This window comes from Myotis nattereri (assembly GCF_964212035.1).
Source record: "Myotis nattereri genome assembly, chromosome: 2".
NCBI lineage: Eukaryota > Metazoa > Chordata > Mammalia > Chiroptera > Vespertilionidae > Myotis > Myotis nattereri.
The window spans coordinates 155,464,247-155,488,142 of record NC_138076.1 but is presented as its reverse complement, the minus strand read 5'-3'; the positions used below and the strand labels follow the sequence as shown (position 1 = coordinate 155,488,142).

Sequence of the window (23,896 nt, the reverse complement as noted above, 5' to 3'; positions counted from 1 at the left end):
TTTGCTTCTCTACAGTGCTAGGGACTATAGGTCACTATGTTTGTGCTGTAATGGATGTTAAAGATACATAATTGAGGCATCTTAAATGAGGTGAGATACTGAATTCTCAGAGATCTTTGCATATTCAGAAAATATAATGGGTTGCTATAAAAATCAGAACCTTGAGTTAGGATCAGTCCGATTAATGATATCCAGCATAAATTTCTAGCCAAATTTAGTTTTCTTAGATTTATTTTCCAAGGGAAGGTTATTTACATTGCAGAATAAATCTTTGTTTTACATCTCCCCTTCTTTTAAGCATCCTCCTTTAATGTTTATTTTTCTTTGTTTTCACTGCTGTCATGAATGCTGACATAAGTGGGAATGCTTTGCCAGGTAATGTCAGCATTGATTCAGATATACAGATCATTTTCTCAAAATTTCCTTTTTCTTTTAAAAACAAAACTGTTAATGAGAGATAGCAACATAAAATTTTTCATTTACAAGGCCAAATGCCTTAATCTTATATTTGATTACCATATGTTACAAATTGTTTTTATTATACCATCTTAAAATATACTTGAAATTGACTGAGAAAGCTTATGCTATTCAAAAAGTACATAACAGAGAATCTACTTTTTGAATAAATATTTGAACAAGAAATCAATGAAGTTGTGCTGTCTTTTAAAACTGTAATTTGGGAGAGAACCAAGATGGCGGCATAGGTTAACGCCGGAGTTTGCTGCTTTGAACAACTACTTCAAAAGTGAAACTAAAAGACAGAGGGACATCACCCAGAACCACTGGAACGCTGGCTGAGTGGAGGTCCTACAACTAGGAGGAAAGAGAAACGCATACGGACACGCAGAGGAGGCGCAGTGCTGAAGTCAAATTCTGAGGTGCGGAGTGCGCGCGCGGAGCGGGCTGGCGGCGGAGGGCGCGGTTGGCGTTTTCAATCGGGAGGGAGTCGCAGACTCTGAGCTCCAGATCCGGGCGAGTCTTTAGGGACCCAGACTCAAACGGGAGAAGCGGGTCTGCCTGGCTTCGGTCAGAGCGAGTGCAGCTTTCTCTCCGAGCTTTGCAGCCATTGCTGGGACTCAGAGAGGCAGAGCCCCTGGGGACAGGACTGAGAGCGGCCATAACTGCTCTCTCCAGCCCACCCTGTTGATCCTGTGCGACCCGCCCCGCCCAAGCCCTGCACAGAGGCATTTGCCGGATAGCCTCAGGCAAACGCCAGATTAGCACCTCCCTAGAGGACAGAAGTTCTCTCACTGCTGACACAGCTGATTCTCATAGCCACTTGGCCTGGAGGTCAAACCCTCCCTGGAATTAGCTACAACAATCAAAATTTAACTATAAGACCACGAACAAAGACCACTAGGGGGTGCATCAAGGAAGCATAACAAAATGCGGAGACAAAGAAACAGGACAAAATTGTCAATGGAAGATATAGAGTTCAGAACCACACTTTTAAGGTCTCTCAAGAACTGTTTAGAAGCCGCTGATAAACTTAATGAGACCTACAAGAAAACTAATGAGACCCTTGATGTTATATTGGGGAACCAACTAGAAATTAAGCATACACTGACTGAAATAAAGAATATTATACAGACTCCCGACAGCAGAACAGAGGAGCGCAAGAATCAAGTCAATGATTTGAAATGCGAGGAAGCAAAAAACACCCAACCGGAAAAGCAAAATGAAAAAAGAATCCAAAAATGCGAGGATAGTGTAAGGAGCCTCTGGGACAGCTTCAAGCGTACCAACATCAGAATTATAGGGGTGCCAGAAGATGAGAGAGAGCAAGATATTGAAAACCTATTTGAAGAAATAATGACAGAAAACTTCCCTCACCTGGTGAAAGAAATGGACTTACAGGTCCAAGAAGCGCGGAGAACCCCAAACAAAAGGAATCCAAAGAGGACCACACCAAGACACATCATAATTAAAATGCCAAGAGCAAAAGATAAAGAGAGAATCTTAAAAACAGCAAGAGAAAGAAACTCAGTTACCTACAAGGGAATACCCATACGACTGTCAGCTGATTTCTCAACAGAAACTTTGCAGGCCAGAAGGGAGTGGCAAGAAATATTCAAAGTGATGAACACCAAGAACCTACAACCAAGATTACTTTATCCAGCAAAGCTATCATTCAGAATTGAAGGTCAGATAAAGAGCTTCACAGATAAGGAAAAGCTAAAGGAGTTCATCACCACCAAACCAGGATTATATGAAATGCTGAAAGGTATCCTTTAAGAAGAGGAAGAGGAAGAAAAAGGTAAAGATACAAATTATGAACAACAAATATGCATCTATCAACAAGTGAATCTAAGAATCAAGTGAATAAATAATCCGATGAACAGAATGAACTGTTGATTATAATAGAATCAGGGACATAGAAAGGGAATGGACTGACTATTCTTGGGGGGGAAAGGGGTGTGGGAGATGCGGGAAGAGACTGGACAAAAATCGTGCACCTATGGATGAGGACAGTGGGTGGGGAGTGAGGGCGGAGGGTGGGGCGGGAACTGGGAGGAGGGGAGTTATGGGGGGGAAAAAAGAGGAACAAATGTAATAATCTGAACAATAAAGATTTAATTAAAAAAAAAAAAAAAAAAAAAAGAAAAAAAAAAAAAAAACTGTAATTTAACGCCTACCCAAAACTAGACAATTACATCTACCCATAGCTGCTTTCAGCTACTGTCAGATACATGTAGAATTTTACACAGATAATTATTATGTATGATTTGTGTTCTTTTCCTCACATAGATTCCCTCACCTTTTTCATTTCTACATGATCTTATTACTAAAAGGTCTCTAATTTAAGTAATTTGAGTAAATATACTTTGTAATTTTTCCCCAACATTAAAAAGTAAATTATCTTCTGATTTTGTTTAGTATATTGTCTTATCAATACATATACTTGTGATATTTCATAAACATTTATAGACTATATCATACAACATATTCTTAGTAGGAATAATTATGTAAGAAGCACCAGGTGTGATACAAAAACAGTTAATATAATTTGCCTATAATCTATATGGAAATATAAGAAGTATATTTGAATATATTTGAGCCATGCTGTTTAGCTTACTTGCCTTTTGAAGTCCTTTGCCAGAAATTTTCCCTTCTAGATGACATACTCCCTGTGAGGTCAGGATCAATATCTTACTCTTCCTTATATTGCTAGTAGGTAGTACATTATTTGTGAAGTAGTAAGCCCTCATTAAATGCAGATATGTGTCTAGTATGTTTTTCTACTTTTCTTTAATTTTCCATTATGATGATTTGAGTACATTTTGTCTTATTTAATTTATGTCAGCCAGATAACCGAGTAATGAAGGAGTCAGACCCTAAGTAGAGAATTCTAATACTATGTGGTAAATGCCAAGATGGAAGTATAGATAGGCTTGTTATGGAAACATAGGGAAGGCACCTAATCCATCCTGGGAATCTGAAGGTGAGTCTTGAAGCCTGAAAAAGAGATAGCTAGGCAAATAAGTTATAGAAGAGGAAAGTAAAGGAGATTACTTGTATACATGAGGTATAAAACATCTTGGTCTATTTAGTTACACTATTCAGGTATTACCATTGTGTGTGATATCCTGAGCAGATTGATGGAAAGAGTTTGAATCAGGGAAGTGACACATTAGTATTTTTATGTAAATTACTCTGACAGCAATTCGGAAGATATACTTCAATGTACCATCAGTAAGGCAGAGGTCTGTTGGTAGGCTATTCCTATAATCCAGGCTAGAAGACACAGGGGGCTGGAACTAATGTCATGCTCACAATTTGAGCTAATGGGCCTGAGTTTCTTGACAATACAATGTGTTCTTATTTATTATATTTCCTTGGGTTTGGGTTTTTTTTTTCTTTGAAAAATTTTAATTTTTATCCTGCTTTTTATTATATTATAAATACTTTTCTTTGATGCCATCTTTTGTCATTTTTTTAAGTTGCTCTATAATTTAGTAATTATAGCTTATTTAACCATTCCTCTATGGTAGGCATGTTTTAGTATTTAGAATTTTTTAAAGATTAATTTCTAGAAATGAAATTAATAAACTAAAGGGTATGAACATGTTCTTGGAATTTGTTACCACACTGCTTTCTACAAAGATAAAACTTGGTGCATTTACCAATATATGTGAGTATCTTTAAAACATCCTTGCCAGATTATTATTTTTAAAACATCTTTTTGGTAATTGAACAGGCAGATAACTTCTAATTTAAATGACATTTCTCTTTAATATTACACATTTTTCTCTGAATATATTCTATTTTATTTTACATTTATTTTGAGTTTTTGTATCTTCCTTATCAAATTTTTGAGGTACTTATATAGCAAAAATATTAAATTCCCATCATGTGTATATTTTCTGCAAGTCATTTACCTTTTAAGTTTTTAATTAGATCCTTTTTATTTTTACATAATCTAATTTTCTGACTTGTTGCTCTCTGCTTAGGAAGCTCTTCTCCTACCACATAGTTTTTATTTTTTTCTAGTTTTTCTGCAGTTTGATTTTTTTTCTTAATAATATACGGGATGACATAAGGACCTAGATTTTATTTTCTTTTGCAAAATTACCAATTGTACCTACATCATTTGTTGAATAATCCTTCCTTTTTTTAATAATGTACTTTTAATATGAGACTCTCCATGCTTTTGTTTGTCTTTCAATTCTTGAGTTATTTAAAACATTTTCAGACCTTTTGAACCATTAAATTTTTTTTTAAATGTTAGTAATATCAGTCTTTTCCCTAAGTAGATTTTAAGGGTTTTGAGGATAGCAATTGTTTTCACAGCACATTTTATTTCTTTCATAAGAATTACAATTTGTTATTTAATGGCCATTAAAATTCATCATAATAAAACTTTTATTAGTCCCTATTAGTGTTATTCATAGTGGGGTATCCTAGTTTAATTCTTTTTTTCCAGGATAAAAACTGCAATTATGCAGTGAAACTCCTCAGAGCAAGGAAACCCCTAGGATATGGGGACCTGCTGGACCTCTTTCAGGTGTGTGAAAGTACATCATTTGAACTCATAGTTATAAAATTTGGACATAAAATATCTTTATTAAACACATAGTGTTATTCAATCAAAGGAGTTATGCCTATTTAGGGACTTAGGTAGAAAATAATCTTTTTTTAGCCCCCAAAAGCTATCTTTAAATTTTAATGGAAATTGAAATAGAGAATTTTGATTAAAAAGAGTTGACCTTTTCCTTTTTTCCTGGGCTGATAAAAAAATGGTTAAATCAAGTTAGATGTTCTTTAAATTGCTGGGCAGTGTTTTTTTCCATGTGATTTTCAGAGTTTATACCCATAAGGTTTTTATATAAAACTATGCTTAAATAGTATGTCATTAAAATTATTAAATACAAAAGGAGAGCAACTATTCTCTCATATAGAAGAGTAAGATTAATTTCTGCTTCTTAGGTCAGCCATCCCTTTTAAAAGAAAAACACCAGTAGCTTTTTCCCCCCCTGATCATTATCTTACTGCATTGCGATCTGCATATGAGGAATATGTTTTTGTTTTTCACATTATGCTTCAAGAGACAGAAAAGATCAATAGATTTATTTTTTTGTTGATCATCTGTTCTGTATATTATAGAGACTTCCCTTTTGACCATTATATTGTCATATAAAGTGGGAGGGGAAAAAAAGTGGGAAGGAGATGAGATATTTGATTACTTTGAGTTATATTAAAAGGAAGTTTTTAAAAATTATTTTTATTACTATCTTAAGTTTATCTCAGTTTGATAGACCTGGATAACTGTGACTGACATGGATACACCATTTCATTATAATTCACCTTATTCATTCGAAGATGCAGTTTTTTCACAGTTTAATATTCCCCAAATTGGTATGCATCATACAATTGATGGCATCTAAGAATCACTGTAGGCCAGGTGGTGTTATAGTTGTTTATTTTCAGTGCCTATGTGAACGTATTTATAATTGTTCTTATTAGCACATCTGTTATGTGCATTGTTATCACATTAAGTTTAATTGCCTTGTAAAATGTCACCTTAGTTATTGTACACAAACTTTCTGTTAATGTCTTATGGTAAGTAAGCACCAGCATCAAAACATGGGTGTTATTAAGATCTGACAATAGTGAAGTACTCTGAGGCATCTCCAATGCTCTTGATGGCCTAGACCCGTGGTTGGCAAACCGTGGCTCGCGAGCCACATGCGGCTCTTTGGCCCCTTCAGTGTGGCCACGAAGTTCCAATCGCACTGTACGTGCACGCCCGCACGTGGTATTTTGTGGAAGAGCCATACTCAAGGGGCCGCAGTTTGCCAGTGGTCGGCAAACCACGGCTCGCGAGGCACATGCGGCTCTTTGGCCCCTTCAGTGTGGCTCTTCCACAAAATACCAACTTCTCCGCATGGGCCATGAAGTTTCAATCACACTGTACGTGCGTGCCCGCCAGTGGTATTTTGTGGAAGAGCCACATTGAAGGGGCCAAAGAGCCGCATGTGGCTCGCGAGCCACGGTTTGCCAACCATGGGCCTAGACACTAGAGCAGTGATTCTCAACCTGTGGGTTGCGGCCCCTTTGGGGGTCAAACGACCCTTTCACAGGGGTCGCCTAAGACCATCGGAAAGCACATATATAATTACATATTGTTTTTGTGATTAATCACTATGCTTTAATTATGTTCAATTTGTAAAACTGAAATTGGGGATCACCACAACATGAGGAACTGTACTAAAGGGTCGTGGAATTAGGAAGGTTGAGAACCACTGCGCTAGAGGATGAAATTGTAAGGAAAAATATAAGTGATTAGTTAGCACTGGATCATCCTATCTAATAAAAGAGAAACATGGTAATTAGCGTACGACCGCTACCCTTCCCATTGGCTAATCAGGGCGATATGCAAATTAACTGCCAGCCAAGATGGCGGCCGGCAGCCAGGCAGCTTGAAACTAACATGAGGCTTGCTTGCTTCAGTGACGGAGGAAACCAACGTTCCCCGCCTGCCGCTGCTGGGCTCTGAGCTGCTAAGAAAAATTGTTAAAAATATAGAGCTAAACAAAACCCCAGAAACCTGTTTTCAGTCAGCCGGGATCTCAGAGCTGGAGTCGCAACAAAGTTTCAAATACAGAAAGTAAACAAAGCCAGAAACCTGTTTTCAGCAGCGAGGTCTCACAGCTAAAGCTGGCTCTCAGTTCCAGTGACAGCCATAAATCCAAGAGTAAAAAAAAAAAAAAGGAAAAAAGGAGCGGTTGGGAGCTTCAGTCACCCGCCAGCCTGAAAACGGCCCTCAGCCCCTCACCCAGACTGACCAGGCACCCCAGTGGGGACCCCCACCCTGAAGGGTGTGTGACCAGCTGCAAACAGCCATCATCCCCTCACCCAGGCTGGCCAGGCACCCAAGTGGGACCCCCACCCTGATCCAGGACACCCTTCAGGGCAAACCAGCCGGCCCCCACCTGTGCACCAGGCCTCTATCCAATATAGTAAAAGGGTAATATGCCTTCCAGCACCAGGATCAGCGGAGCCGTGAGGCCTCCCGGCACTGGGATCAGCGTGACAGGGGGCAGCGCCCAAACCCCCTGATCGCCCTGCGGCTCTGTGTGTGACAGGGGGTGGGGCCACAACCTCCCTATCCACCCTGCTCTGTTCATGACAGGGGAAGGCGCCCCAACCCCCTGATCGGCCCTGCTCTGTGCCTGATAGGGGGGAGCTCCCCAACCCCCTGATCAGCCCTGCTCTGTGTGTGACAGGGTGCGGCCCCCCAGCCTCCCCATGGGCCCTGCTCTGTGTGTGACAGGGTGGAGCCGCACCTCCCCATCGACCATGCCTTGAGTGTGACAGGGGGCGGTGCCCCAACCCCCCAATTGGCCCTACCCTGAGTGTGACTGAGGGTGGCATTACAACCTCCTGATCGGCCCTGCTCTGTGCATGACAGGGGGGAGCTCCCCAACCCCCTGGTCGGCCCTGCTCTGTGCATGACAGGGGGGAGCTCCCCAACCCCCTGGTCGGCCCTTTTCTGTGCATGACCGGGGGGAGCTCCCCAACCCCCTGATCGGCCCTGCTCTGTGCATGACAGGGGGAAGCTCCCCAACCCCGTGATCGGCCCTGCTCTATGTGTGACAGGAGAGAGCTCCCCAAACCCCTGATTGGCCCTGCTCTGTGCGTGACGGCGGGGAGTTCCCCAACCCCCTGACCGGTCCTGCTCTGTGTGTGACAGGGTGCGGAGCCCCAACCCCCCTTATGGGCCCTGCTCTGTGTGTGACAGGGGGCAGTGCTCCAACCCCCTAATCGGCCGGCTCTGTATGTGACAGGGGTGGCACCACAACCCCCTGATCCGCCCTGCTCTGTGCATGACAGGGGTGGCGCCGCAACCTCCCCATCAACCCTGGCTTGAGTGTGACAGGGGGCGGCGCCCCAACCCCCCAATCGGCCCTACCCTGAGCGTGACTGAGGGTGGCATTGCAACCTCCTGATCTGCCCTGCACTGTGCATTACGGGGCAACTCCCCAACTCCCCAATCGGCCCTGCTCTGAGCCTGACCAGGAGCTGCAGGGCAGGCACCTAGGGATTGGGCTTGCCCTCTGCCACCTGGGAGTGGGCCTAAGCCAGCAGGTCGTTATCTCCCGAGGGGGTCCCAGACTGTGAGAGGGCATAGGCTGGGCTGAGGGACAACCCCTGGTCCCCGGGTGCACAAATTTTTGTGCACCGGGCCTCTAGTAGTTTATAATTGGCATTGATTTACACTCTTGAGAGATTATGGATATGTCTTGAAACCATTGTCATTAGCCATTCTATAAAAATACATTGTTTTTCCTTCTATGAAGACAGGATTCCTTTCCTACATTTATCTGAAGGCTTAAGGCAGACAACTTTAAAGTGCAGATCATTGGTTCTTCTTAGATACTTTTAACTCTCTTCCTTCTATTTGTATCAAGTCCTGTTTACTTTAAATACAGGCAACACCCGGTGAGGTAGGGACGGACCCGGTGAGGTTGAAACGGCCTTGGTGAGGCTGAGACGGCCCCGGCGAGGTTGGGACTGCTCCAGTGAGGTTGGGACAGATAATGGGGAGCAGTATAGACTGATGAACAGGGGTAGATGCAGAGGCAGAGCAACATTGAACAGACTGTCAAACTACAGTGGGAAGCCTGGGGAGGGTTTGGTGGGGGGGGATTAAGAGATCAACTGAAGGACTTATATTCATGCATATAAGATTAACCAATGGACACAAGACAGGGGGGGGGGGGGTAGGGGCTGGGGGAGTGTCAAGGGGGGGAAAAAAGGAGACATATGTAATACTCTTTGTAATACTTTAAGAAATAAAAATTATTATTAAATAAGTAAATAAATAAATACGGGCAACATAATGTGGAAAAAATAGTGGAACCAGGAGTTAGAAGACATTTTCCAATTCTGGCTGTAGCACATATTTGTTGCTTGGGCCAAGTCATGCCATATAAACTCTATTTGATTATTGTGATACCAAATGAGAAACACATGCTAACATTCTAAAAATTATAAATGCAGCTTGTTACTATTGAAACTTATTTGCCGGAACAATCCTATCTAATAATAGACAAACATGGTAATTGACCGTACCTCCGCTACGCCTCCCATTGGCTAATCAGTGAGATATGCAAATTAACCACCAAATAAAGATGGCGGTTAATTTGCATACATAGGTGCGAAGTGGCAGAGCGAAGACTGAAGGTGGCTCTGGCTGGAGCGAAGGCCTGGGTCCCGGGTGCCGGGGGAAAACTGGTGCCGGCAGCCAGGGGAAGGGAAGGCCTATTGCATGAATCTTTTCGTGCAACAGGCCTCTAGTATTTAATAATTAGAAATGTTCTTATGAGTTAGGGGTAGCCTCTTATATGGCAGAATATTTACTGCATGAGAGCTTTATTGTCATCTTTTAAGAATTCATATAAATGTTTTGAGACATTGTTACGGAAAATTTATGTCTCTGGATTTGAATCAAAATCTTTATGCACAAGAAAGCAAGGAAATAAGGCAAGGGAACCCTTTTGGAAACTGTTCTTCGCAAGTCATTTTTGCCATCTCTTAGCTGTTCTAACTTGCCAATTTAATCTGGCATACGGAGGGGCTTTATAGATCATGGTGTAAGAAATTGTAGTCTTTATTTACCATACCATAAAGTGAGTTTTGGGACCATAAAGGTAGAGATTTAAATAAAATTCATGTTAACATTGGTTTTATTCTTATAGTGGTTTTTCTGGGTGACTTTCTCATAATTTCTTTGGCAAAACTTGTTAAAATTCAGATTTGTATGTCTTTATTATGTTTTAACCTCTAACATAATTGATGTGTATAGTACCTTTGAAAGCATATACCAAACACATAAGTTTAATATGTTCTTGATTCATAATTCCATGTTATTTATTCAAATTCCCGGAGGGTGACAAACCAGTCTTATATTTGTATAGCCATTCAGTGTGTATTGATTTAATTTCATTTTATAAATTTAATTATATATATTCAGTTTACACATATTCTAACCTTTTACATTTTTGCTGCCACTTTAAAACTTCTGAAGGAATTGGCTTGGTAGAAAGACTTAAATTAAGATTTGGAATTATAGCATGTGCATCCAATTTAAAGTAATGTTTCATTAATAAGAGGAGTAATGTTATTGTTTTTAATGAGTTTATTAAAGAAAAATTAGACTATGTAAATGCAAGGCACCTATAATAAGAAAAGTTTAATATGCTAATTAGACCAGACAGCTGAACAACCTTCTGGACGTCATTCTGGACATCTTTCCAGACAAAGCCATGGCCGAGGCAGAGGCGGATAGGGGCGGTCAGGCAGGCAGGCGAGCAGTTAGGGAGGATCAGGCAGGCAGGCAGAGGGGTTAGGGACGATCAGGCAGGCAGGTGAGTGGTTAGGGGCTATCAGGCAGGCAGGTGAGCAGTTAGGGGTGATCAAGCAGGCAGGCAAGCAGTTAGGGGCAATCAGACAGGCAGGCAGGCAGAGTGGTAGGGGTGATGAGGCAGTCAGGTGAGCGGTTAGGGGCAATCAGGTAGGCAGGTGAGAGGTTGGGGCAGTCAGGTAGGCAGAGGTGGTTAGGGGTGATCAGGCAAGCAGACGGGTAGTTAGGGGCGATCAGGCAGGCAGGCAAGTGGTTAGGGAGGATCAGACAGGCAGGCAGAGTGGTTAGGGGCAATCAGGCAGGCAGGCAGGCGAGTAGTTAAGGGTGATCAGGCAGGCAGGCAGTTGAATGGTTAGGAGTCAGTGGTTCCAGATTGCTAGAGGGATGTCTGACTCCCCCAAGGGGTCCTGGATTGTGAGATGGTGCAGGCCAGGCTGAGGAACTCCCCCCCCCTCCCCGTGCATGAATTTTGTGCACTGGGCCTCTAGTACAATATAATTATAGAGAGTTTCTGAACATTCAGAAGTATGGTAGAATGATATATATACTATTTTAAATTACTTTTTCTGCTCTGTGATATGAATTTTTATTCATGTTTTCCCTTCTGCACTATTGAAGAAATGGTATGCTTCTCTGAGGCAGGATAAACTTCTGAGAAGTTGACCTTAAAGAGTATAGTACCATAAGAAGGACTAGCAATAGAGTGTCAGGAGAAAGGCATGGCCAAGCTATAGTTAAGGGGTGTAGTTTAGATATGAATTTATAACATCTATTTGAAGTGTTTTAACTCTTGGTTTTTATTTTGGTGTTAATTTTACATAGTTTTTAAATTGTCATTACTGGTTGTAATTATATAAAATGTATTGCTGTTTATGAATTAGATTTAATAATTTATTTTATATGTGTTCTAAATAAAGCATTAAAAGAGAACAGCTCAGAGGTTGTTCAGCCTTTTCTAATGGGTTGTGGAACCAAGGAACCGAAGATCACTCAGCTATGTTTGGCCGCCATTCAGAGACTCATGTCACATGAAGTTGTATCTGAGGTAATGTGAAGATTTTATCTGAACTATGCACCTAAGAATCAAAGCAGTTTTCACAAGGGGAGAATGAAACATACCTGATATTTAATGTAAAATAGTTTTATGACTACCAATGTGCTTGAAGGACATGGCTAAATTTTAAAATATTAGCAAATTATTTTATTATTAAGTACTCATAAATAATAAAAATGTAAGTGCATTTTTCAAGTCATTTATAGTGTAAGTAGTCCCAGAGAACCACGCATATTTTCATATTACTGAAGAGAATATCCTGTATAATAAAATGCTAATATGCAAATTGTCCCTTGGGAGTTCGATTGACTGGGAGTTTGACCGTTCACTATGACGTGCGGTGACCACCAGGGGGTGGCGTGGGATGAAGGAAGGCCACTGCCTGCAGCTGCCAGCTGGGGAAAGGAAGGCCCTGATCAGCCCTGACCACCACCCAGGCCTTGGGACCCTACCCATGAGTGAATTTCATGCACTGGGCCTCTAGTAAGTCATAAAAATTTTTTTAAGGTAGGAAGGAAAATCATGACTGTTTCCTAAATTATCTGAAGTGAAATTTGTTGTTCATTAATTAAATGTCTATATCTAATCTTATGATGGTAAAACAAGGAACAACATTTCATCATTATGAATCTACATCCTCGTTTAAATATAATGCTATTAACCTTAATTTTGTATTATTTAAAGCATTTTAATAGAAGTGGTAAATTCTTTTGCCTTTAGTATAGCATTCAAACTGTCAGAATAAAAAAAATTGAGATTATAAAGATGTTAATTGAAGTTGAATTTTAATTTTTTCTATAACATACTATAGATAACACTAGAGGCCCAGTGCACAGATTCATGCACCAGTGGAGTCCCTCGTCCTGGCCTGCACCCTCTCACAATCTGGGACCCCTCGGGGGATGTCGGACTGCTGGTTTTGGCCTGATCCCTGTAGGCCAGGCCGAGGGACCCCATTGGTGCAAGAATCCATGCACTGGGCCTCTAGTATGCATATAAGATCTTTGGTTAATCTCTTCCCACCCTCCACCCCCCCTCTCCTCTGAGGTTCATCAGTCTGTTCCATGTTTCCATGCCTGTGCGTTGAGCATCTGCCCCCTGGTGGTCAGTGCACGTCAGCTACTGGTCAAATGGTTGCTTAGGCTTTTACATATATAGATAAGAAACAGCAGACACGTAAGGGATTTGCATATGTCCATATTCATCAATGTCCAAATGAAATATTATTGTAGACATAAGCTTTGATTTTGACTATGTATTTCAGAACTGCATGTTGTTAGTTGCAAATATTGAAATGGTGTACAGTGGGGCCTTGACTTATGAGTGTCTCAACTAACAAGTTTTTGAGATACCAGCTGTCTCTCGGCTGATTTTTTGCATTGAGTTGATAGAGTAATTTGAGTTAACGAGCTCCTTAACAAGCTCGGTCTCGAAACGAATTAAACTCTTAAGTCAAGGCCCCACTATATTTTAAAGAAATTCATTTTTTGGAAGAAATTTAATTGGATGTAAGTCTCAAATTAGTTGAGAGATGTGTTTGGATCTATATATCTAAAACACAGGTTTTGTTATTGTGATCAAGGAATTTTCTCCAAGTGAGGTAATATTTATATACCTTTTTTATTTAGGGACTTAAGCACTTATATTTTATTGTTGACAATAATTAAAATAATTACTTTACAGACTGCAGCTGGAAATATAATTAACATGCTTTGGCAGCTAATGGAAAATAGTCTTGAAGAACTTAAGCTACTTCAAACAGTTCTTGTTCTTTTAACAACTAATACAGTAGTTCATGACGAGGCACTCTCTAAGGTAGGAAACCTGTTTTGACAAAGTTCATAAGTGCTTGAGACAGTATTTGAATAAGCTGTTGGAAAGAGAAAAGCCTGATTTGAACCAAAGGTAACTTCCCTATAGATATTGTGATAATGGATATTGTAGGTTAAAAACCACTGGTGCCATATTTTCCTCAGAGTTAAATTGAAATCAGTTTAAGGTTATGAAGCAAATCCCTTTGGGTATAGCTGGCAGGGTTAGTTATGAATAGGAAATGGAAAAAGAAAAGTAGCAGAGGAATACTAATAGAGGAAGAGGAAAGTAAGAGAAAAAAAATGTATTTTGAGGTATCAGTGTTCCTCCACAACTGCCTTGAGTATTCCTCTGATAGCTCTCCCTTATCCCCTTTTAAAATTAATTTCACCTGTATGTGATATGTAAGCCAGATAGTTTAAGCCTGTCCATTAAATAGCTGAAAAGGTGTCCTTCTGGCATTTAAATTAGATAAGGTTGCATGTATGATAAGTATTTCTCATTTCTTACAACTCCCACCCTCTTTGGAATATATAATAGTTACTCTATTATTTATTTCACTCTCCAAAAAGTTTCCTTTTAATTATGAAATATTAAAAGAAATTATGAAATATTTCTTAAGAACAGAGAGTAATATAAAGAACAGTCATTAATTAATGGCTTATTGTTTAAGAAATTCGTTGGACTTTTACTAATAGTTCTATTATAATTAGCATGCCTTTAAGGATGGACAGCTTATGAAGTAGAAAAGTATACTGTCTCTTGAGAGTATCTTTTCTAGTTACTTTCGATGTTCTTAGGTTATAATGAAATTTTACTTAATTGCAAATAGCTTATTCTTTTAGTCTCATACCTGCTTTATAAAATATTTTATGTATTTTTATAAAGGGATGGGCAAAAGTAGGTTTATAGTTGTGAGAATGCAAAACAGAGTTCATTCTTGTATTATCATTTATTAATTATTGTGTCATTGTCCACATGAACAACTATAAACCTACTTTTGCCCCATCTTGTATGTACTTTTGTTGTATGTAATTCTTCTTGGTTTCTAGCTATCAAATTATTGTGTGTGTATGTATATATATAAATATATAATTTTAAAAATTTTATAAAAGATTATTATTTGACCTACCAAAACAATAAGAACTGATTTTAGTTTTATAAATAAATATTAGATTAATTTTAATATGGTTACTTTGGGAATGTAATACTTTGTGATAAAAATGAAGTAAAAAAAATTCTATACATTTGAAATGTAAAGAGTAATAGTGGTATAAAGGCTTAATTATTTTCTTAAAACATTTAATATAATTAATATGATAATATATAGAATTTAAATGATCATGTCTTCAAAAATGTTTCTTTTTTTGCTTGTCTGTCTAAGTATGTTTTTATTGATTTTAGAGAGAGAGGAAGGGGGGAGAGAGAGAGAGAGAGAGAGAGAGAGAGAGAGAGAGAGAGAGATTGATGAGAGAAACATTGGTTGCCTTCTGCATGCACCCCTAACTGGGACTGCACCCACAACCTGGGCATGTGCCCTGATCAGGAATTGAACTGGCAACCTTTCTGTGCATGGGATGATGCTCAACCAACTGAGCCACACCAACCAGGGCCAAAAATGTGTCTTTTAAAACTGAAACTTATAAAAGAACACATAGGAGAAAATCTACCATGGGTAGACAGACATTTCTTAGGTAGGGCAAAAAAATCCATAAATCATAAAAAGGGCCACAGAATGGGGAAAATATTTAAAAAATATCTGATAGGAGTTTTATCTAGAGTTTATGAAAAATTCTTACAACTCATTCGAAAGACTACCGCCCAAAATGGACAGATGATTTCAGCAGAAACTTCACAGTATAAGATATTCAAATGGCTATTGAGTACATGGAAATTGGCTCAGCCTCAACAGGTATCGGGGAAAGCAAATTAAAACTATAAGGATAGATATCATTACACATCCATTAGAATAGCTAAAGTTTAAAAAAACTGACCATATCAGGTGTTGAGGATGTGGAATAGTTCTGAACCCACATATACTGCTGAAGGGAATAAGAAATTATAAAACTACTTTGGAAAACTAGCAGTTTCTTAAAAGGTTTAACCTATACTTACCATATGATCCAGCCATTTCACTTCTAGGTATTTATTTAACCAAGGTAAATATAAACATGTGTCCTCATATATGAATTTTCATAGCAGCTTTATTCACATAGCCAAAAAACTGAAAACATCTCAAGTGTCCACCAGCAGGTGAATGGATAAATATGAATGGATAAACCCAGCCAGGCTAGTGTGGCTCAGTGGCTGAGCATAAGCCTATCAACCAGGAGGTCTCTGGTTCAATTCCAGGTCTGGGTTGTGGGCTCAAGCCCCATTGGGGTCGTGCAGGAGACAGCCAATCAGTGCTTCTCTCTCTCTCTATCCCCCTCTTTTTCTCTCTCTAAAAAATCAGTAGAAACATACTAAAAGAAAAAATAAAAAAGAATGGATAAACCCATGCCATGGAATGCTACTCAAGAATAAAAAAGTAAAACTCTAGCCCATGTGGCTCAGTTGGTAGGAACGTTGTCTTGTACACTGAAAGGTTGCAGGGCATATACCACATACCTTGGTTACAGGTTCGATCCCCAGTAGTGGAGTTTGCGGAAGGCAACTGATTGATCTCTTCTCTCCCCTTCCCTTCCCCCTCTCCTTCTGCCTTTCTTCTGCTCTCACTAAAAATCAGTGAAAAATGTCCTAGGGTGAGGATAAAAAAAAAGAATAAAAAAAGTATAAACTATTGATACAAAAAACAACATGAATGAATATCATTTGAAGTATTACAAGTGAAAGAAACCAGACATAAATAAGTATATTTGTAAAAAATGCCAGCTGATCAGTAATTAAAAAAGCAGATGCGTAGTTGCCTGGGGCCAAGGGCAGAGGGAAAAATGGATTGTAAAAGAGCACAAGGAAACTTTTAGGGTGATGGAAATTTCTTGTATCTCAATTGTGACAGTAGTTTCATGAGTGAATAAAGATTCAGAACTCATCAAATATAAGTTTTAGAAGGGATACAGTTTTTTACATATAAATTACAATTTAATGAAGTTGATTTTAAAGGACTACTTTTAAAAATTATAATTTTATCTTTTTATATGATTAACAAGTTTATTTAACATTTCTACAGATGATTTAGTGATATAACAAACTTTGAGTACATGTTATTTGTAAAACAAGTCATTCTGGGGTAATAAAGCACAGCACCTTATTATGTACATGTTAAAAGAACCAAATTGTAAAAGATGTATTTCACATAACCTTAAGCTAAGTTTATGTGACTATATATTTACTAAGAGGCTGAATTTTTTTCAAAATACAAGGATTTCTGTAGATTTATTGTATGAAAGGGTAGAGCTTTTAGTATCTGTGATGGAGACAGCCAGACATAAATTATTTAATTTTGGGTTACATCAGATAAAGTATAGTAGTCACGTTTTTCAGTCTTATTTCACACTAAATGAAATTGTTTTTTTTAGGCAATTGTTCTTTGTTTTCGACTACATTTCACAAAAGATAATATTACCAATAATACAGCTGCTGCTACAGTGCGACAAGTTGTTACTGTTGTTTTTGAGAGGATGGTTGCTGAAGATGAACGACACAGAGGTAAAGTGACAAAAGTTGTTTACTTTTGACAGTGGATGATGCTTAAATCCATGATTTCTCATTTATTGATTTTCAGCCTTTTTCCTGTTAATGTAGGCTACCTAAAAACGAGAATACTTTAAAAAATATATTTATCTTAGCAATATTATTATATTGATAATAGAAATTCAAAAAATAAATCTCCCATAATTTTATCATCCTAGAAGTCAACTATTTTCATTTGTATTTGTAATTATACTTTGTCGTTATTCTATAATTTAATGAACTAGTCTCCTATTATACACTTAACATTGTGTTCTAAATTTTGGTATTGTTTTGAGTGTCTTTATACATAAATTTTTTCCATTTGAATTATTTCTTTAGTGTCAGTTCCCAAGAGTGTGCTTCCCTCATGTGAATTTTTGCCCTTGCCTATTAATATGTGTTAAGGAATATTTATATAATGTAAAGATAAGGAATATTTATATAATGTAAAGATTAATCTTCCTCTATTTTTATCAAATATATTGTAATTTTTGATTTCTTTTTTTTAATTTAAAAAGTTTCCTAAAAACTTAAAAAAATGTCTTTTCAGAGAGCTGGCAGATAATCTGTTTGTTTACAGTTTTATAATTTGATAACTTTTAACTGTAGAAATTATGTTTTTCCCCCCATTTATTATCCTTAGTAGATATAAAACAAATTTTTTTTCATGGTTAGCTGAAAAGATTATAAGGTGCTACCATCATGAGCAATCTTTTTGCTTTATGTAGTCAGGAAGCAAAAGATTAAACTACTTTTTCCTTTATATAGTTTTTTTCTTTAACTTTTGATATCATGCGTCTTTCATTTTATTTGATATTCTTTTGTTAATACTGGTAAAAATTATTGGAGTACTGCCTACTCCAATAATTATTTCACTTAACCTGAAATTAACCATTGGTGAGATTTTTCACATTTAGTTTTAGGCATTCTGAATCTGTTGTTTTATTAGAATACTTCCACTGACTTTAATATTGATTTTTCTGCATTTTTCCTATGGGAAATGCATTTGGAATTCTAGCAGTTTAAAATATTAGGACATTAAACTTAGAGGATAAAACAGGGCAGTTCTCCAGTTTGAATGTTTTATATATTCATAATCTCAATATAATTCCTAGATTGGGAATTTTAGATGTGCATCACTAAAGACTGCTCTCTCATTTAATACTTTCTAATAAGGTAGAACATACTTAGAACCTCTTTCTTTTCAAGTAGCCATTAAGTCAACATTTATTCAAAACAGACTGTCAATTTACAGTGAATAATGTTTTATTAGTGTTCAGAGAAGTGCTGAGTTGGGAAGCACCAATCTAGCTGACTCTTAGCAAGTTGATACTGTACCTACAACTGACATAGTAATTGTGGCAGATCAAGCAGTTATTTCTCTTAAAGATGCTAAGATGATAAAGGCATTAACTATGGTGGTAAACTTTTATATGTTTATTTAATATTTAAAGGCACATTTAAAGATCATGTGGATTTCAGATTCATGAAATAAAAGGGCTAGATAATGGGAGACGTGGAAAATCAAATGTGTGGGTAAAGATACTAAACTTGTTAAAATGAATATGTCAGTGAACAGTGATATGACATTTTGTATAAAATAGATTACCAATTTTTTTTCATTTGTGAGGGATATTCTGAATTTATAATTAAAGTTTATAATTCTGTAAACAAGCATTTATTTTAAGCATGCCTTTTAAATAGTATGCAGTGTTTGATTTATATAAAGGTCATTATGAACTCCTAAAACTTACCTTATTTTGATTGCAGATATTATAGAACAACCAGCACTGGTTCAAGCCAATAGTAACAGAAGATCTGTCAGTACTCTCAAGCCTTGTGCTAAAGATGCATATATGCTTTTCCAGGTATTTCAGTTAATAAAAATAATTTTTATTATCATATATAGTTTTGAATTTTATGTGATTTATTTTTTTAAGTGTCAGTTTTTAAGATTGTCAAATTTTATAGTGTTTCAAAAAAGTTCTAAAACATTAAGAAGCTAATTAATATGATAAAATGTTATGTTTTAAGGAAATAAAATGAGTTAAATGCACAGCTATAAAAGAGGCAACTTAAGGATGACTAGTCATATAAAATAATTTCTTTAACAGGAAAATTTAAATAATAATTGGTATACTTACTATAATTTGTATAAAAATACCTGATTTTTACATTATTTGTTGTGACTAAATCTTTTAAGTAAAATACAATTTATTTGTACTGAAAATTTTATTAAGTTTGTGATCAAATGGTTATTTTAGGTGGATTTTCATTAAAAGAACGTTAGATTAATAATTTATCTGTGTACTCTGTATAGTGTTAATAGTTATGATTCATTAATCTGTGTACTCTATATAGTCGATAGTTGTATGACTCATTTATCTGTGTATTTTATTGTCAATAGTTATATGATTCTTTAAAAGTTTACCTATATAATCGTATACAATTTGTCAAAATTTGAATTACCAATGTTTGGTTTCTAAGGAGTGAAAACAACTACACTATAAGAAGAAATTCTTAAAAATTTTATGAACACTGAGTTTTGAAAAAAAAAACCACACCTTTTATTCCAGCATATGATTGTTTTATTTATTTTTTATTTATTGTTTGACTTATTTTTCTAGGATCTTTGTCAATTGGTTAATGCTGATGCTCCTTACTGGCTAGTAGGCATGACAGAAATGACTCGAACATTTGGCCTTGAATTACTTGAGTCAGTCCTGAATGATTTTCCACAAGTCTTTTTACAAGTAAGCCATTTGTAGTATCTTGCAACAAAATTATTCTTAAAATTTTTACAGATATTTTTCAAGAAAGCAACATGTATTTTTTCCCACATTAAAAGATGTGAAGAATTATAGCCTTAGACTTTAGACTTATAATAATTTAATGTTATCTTACATTGTTGAAATGCCCTAGCACCTTGAAATTTTAACATTAGAAGGAATCCCAGGATACTGTCTATTCAGGCATTTCTCAGTCAGTGAATATATGAGGGAAGGTGGTATGTGAGCTATATTTATAATATGTAAAATAGAAAGAAGTTGTTATTGATTTTTATTCATTTATATGTAGCTATATGCTTTTAGATAATTTTTAAAAAATACACACACAAGGATATGTTTTTATTGATTTCAGAAAGAGGAAGGGAGACAGACAAGAGAGAGAAAGGAAGGAAGGGAGGAAGCAAGAGAGGGGAAGGAAAGGAAAGGAAAGAAAGGAGAGAAAGGGAAGGGAGAGGGAGGGAGGAAGAAAGGAAGGGAGGGAGGAAGGAAGGAAAGGAGGGAGGGAGGGAGGGAGGGAGGAAGAAAAAGAAAAAGAGAACATTGTTGTGAGAGAGAAACATGGATTGGTTGCCTTCTATATGTGTCCCTACTGGGACTTGAACCCATAACCTTTTGATGTAAGGGATGATGCTCTGACCAACTGAGCAACCTGGTGAGGGCTACTTTTAGATAATTTAAATGGAAAAAAAGAAGTAGTTGCCCTGGCTGGTGTGGCTCAGTTGGTTGAGCATTGTCCTATGTACCAAAAGGTTGTCGATTTGATTCCTGGTCATGGTACAGACCCAGGTTGCTAGTTCATCCCTGGTCAGGGTGTGTGCGGGAGGCAACTGATTGAAGTTTCTCTCCCTCTCCCTTCCTCTCTTTCTCTAAAGTCAATAAAAAAATATTTTTTAACAGAATAAGGTAGTCAATGCTTAATAAATTTGTTGTGCAATAAAAATGTTTTAATACAAAAAGATAATAGGGGAAACAGTAGGAAAGAATTCAGACTTTTTATTTTACTCTTTAAAAATTAAAGCCCAAAATTGATTCAGTGATTTATATAGGGTTCCTTAGTTAATAGCAGATCTTGAACTAAAATTTACATCTTTTAACTACTTATCTACCTTGTTTTCCTACCATTCTGTCTGCCTAAGTCATCTATTTTATCCTTTGCTCTTACCTACAAAATGTGTGAATCAGTGCCACAATAGTAGATGATTCTTTAGGCCTGGAGTTGGGACTGAAATTTTTATTACATGGTTCACAGTTTTTAGTATATATTAGTCAAGTGTTCAGTGCTTTGGGGAATAATGAACAATATTCACTGATGATTCCCTTTTTTGTGTTATTATAGAATAAATAGTGTTTAGATATAACTTGTCTAACAGTCTTATATAAAATGATAGTTACAACAGCTACCATTTTTTGACTGCTTACATGCTATAATTATGCCAAATTCCTTACATATTACATTCACCGTAATCTTCACAAATGCCTGAGAAGTAGCAGTTATTCCTACTTTTCACAGGAGGAAACTAAGACTTTCAGAGGGTTAAGTAATTTGTCTAAGGTTTAATGGTTTGTAAGTGACAGAGTTAGGATTTGAACCCATGTTGATCCAGATTCCAAATTAGTTTTTCTTCTTAGCCTCTCTTTTCAGTCACACTTCACATCCAAACCATTACCTTCAAAATGCGTACAGGATCTAGTCACTTCATACGACTTTTATCACAATCATCCTACTCCAAGCCACCATCACCTCTTACCTAAATTATTGCATTAGCTTCCTAATTGGTGTCGTTGCATCCATACTTACCTCATTCTAGTATAGTTGCTTATTACACCACATCCAAAATAGTCTTTAAAACAGGTCAGATTTTTTCAGTCTTCTGTAAAAGTGTTCCTGTAGATGTCCTTTTTGCCCAGAATAAAAGAAGAAGTCCTAATTATGGTCCATGGAACTTTTCATGATCTAGTCCCCGGGATTCCTTTACCTTACCTCTTTTCACTCTTCCCTTTACCATTACTTTTTAGCCAGGCTGTGATTCTTGCTGTTCCTTAAATGACCCAAGTGGACTCGTGCTTCAGGCCTCTGTAACTTAACTGGTTTCTGGGTCTGGAATGCTTTTCTCTCAAATAGCTTGTCTCTTACTCTTTTGAGGTCTTTGCTCAATGGTCAACTTTTCAGACAAACCTTCCCCAACACTTTATATAAAATGGCAACTTTTCATGCTAATACCCTTATCTTATTACCTCCTGACATATGTGTATTTGTATATTAGTTTATTTTCTATCTTTTCTTATAGGAGAGTAAGCTCTATGAGGCAGGGACTTAGTTCACTGTTGAGTCTATAATAGTGCCTGGCATATGGCAGGTGTTTGATAAATGTGTGAATGAATGAATGAATGAATTGGTACATGAATTTAATTAGAAATTTCTGTACTTTGGATTGTGTTTTCTGATTTTGTAGGAAGATATTTGAAAAAAAATGTTTCTAATTTCAGATTTATTGTGTATACAAATGACTTATTCTACTTTATTCTTCCTGCTATAATGCAGAGGGGGGGGAAAAAAGAATTATTCTTTGTAATATACTAGAATTTGCTCCTGTAAAGTTTTCATTAAGAGATAAATATTTGTTTTCTTTCACTAATTATTTACCTAATTTAACCAAAATTACCAGTCATTTAGAATGTGCTGGTCTATGTGTTTTGTGCCAAGGATGCAGATGTGAAATGAGACAGATAGAAATCTGGCCCTGTGGCACTTACAAGTCTAATTTGGAGAAAAATATTAACTGAATAATGGATTTGATGAATGCTGTGAAGGAAAAGTGTAAAAAGTATGTGGGAGTGAATAACATAGGCACCAAACTGGTGGAGAGTTGGTGATGAATCAAACACATGAAGCTTTTACCTGAAGGGGGGAAAGTAGTGAGTTGGGAGAAACAGGCAGAATAAGAAAAGGATATTCCAGAGCAGTGAACCTGAAAAGGGATCTGTGTCTAGAAAATAAGCTCTATAAGGGTGGACAAAATTGAACTTAACCCTGAACCCCTTTCCCTACCACGGTTCCTAGCACTTATTAAGCAGTAAGCCAGTAATTGCTAAATAAATCAATGAAATGTTGTACGTAAGGGAAAAGGCTTGAACAGTGAACTGCTTGCTAAGATGGAATATACTCTATGGTAAACTTTGTATTACAAGGGATAGATTATTCAGTTTTAAACACACTCAAGTACCTCAAAATGAGACACTGCAAAATATTAGTTGAATTTATGCATTTTGAGCTTGGAAGTAAGGTTTTGGGCTGAGGTTATAAATGTAAACATCACTGGCTTGTAATTGTTAATTACATTGAGGTTATAAATGTAAACATCACTGGCTTGTAATTGGGAGTGAAAAAGATCACCTCTGGTGATAGCACAGACGAGGAAGCCAGGTCCTGGTACTATGGAGCTCTGAGGAATCTCAACATTAAATGGTTAAGCATAAAAGGGTAAGAATATAAAAGAGGCCAGAAAGGCAGGAGTGCATGTGATACAGTGAGACGTATAGAAGACAAAAGCAAATGTGATACAGTGAGACATATAAAGGACAAAAGCAAAGAAAGCTTCAAGATGAACCAAGTAATCAGTTAAGTCAAGTGCTTCAGAAAGATATGGTAAGATGAAGACTGAAAAGGCAGTGTTCGCTTTGTCCACAGAGATCATGATG

At 37.2% G+C, this 23,896-nt stretch overlaps 1 protein-coding gene across 2 annotated transcripts in view; it reads left to right on the top strand.

Moving 5' to 3' along the window:
• Positions 1 to 23,896, top strand: part of MON2 (MON2 homolog, regulator of endosome-to-Golgi trafficking) — a 123,467-nt gene that overhangs the window by 15,477 nt on the left and 84,094 nt on the right. For both annotated transcript variants that reach the window (XM_081082311.1, XM_081082310.1), the window contains exons 3-7: positions 11,785 to 11,912; positions 13,605 to 13,736; positions 17,255 to 17,384; positions 19,179 to 19,276; positions 20,036 to 20,161. In XM_081082311.1, the coding sequence (XP_080938437.1) occupies positions 11,785 to 11,912; positions 13,605 to 13,736; positions 17,255 to 17,384; positions 19,179 to 19,276; positions 20,036 to 20,161 (614 nt within the window). The remainder of the gene's footprint in view (positions 1 to 11,784; positions 11,913 to 13,604; positions 13,737 to 17,254; positions 17,385 to 19,178; positions 19,277 to 20,035; positions 20,162 to 23,896) is intronic.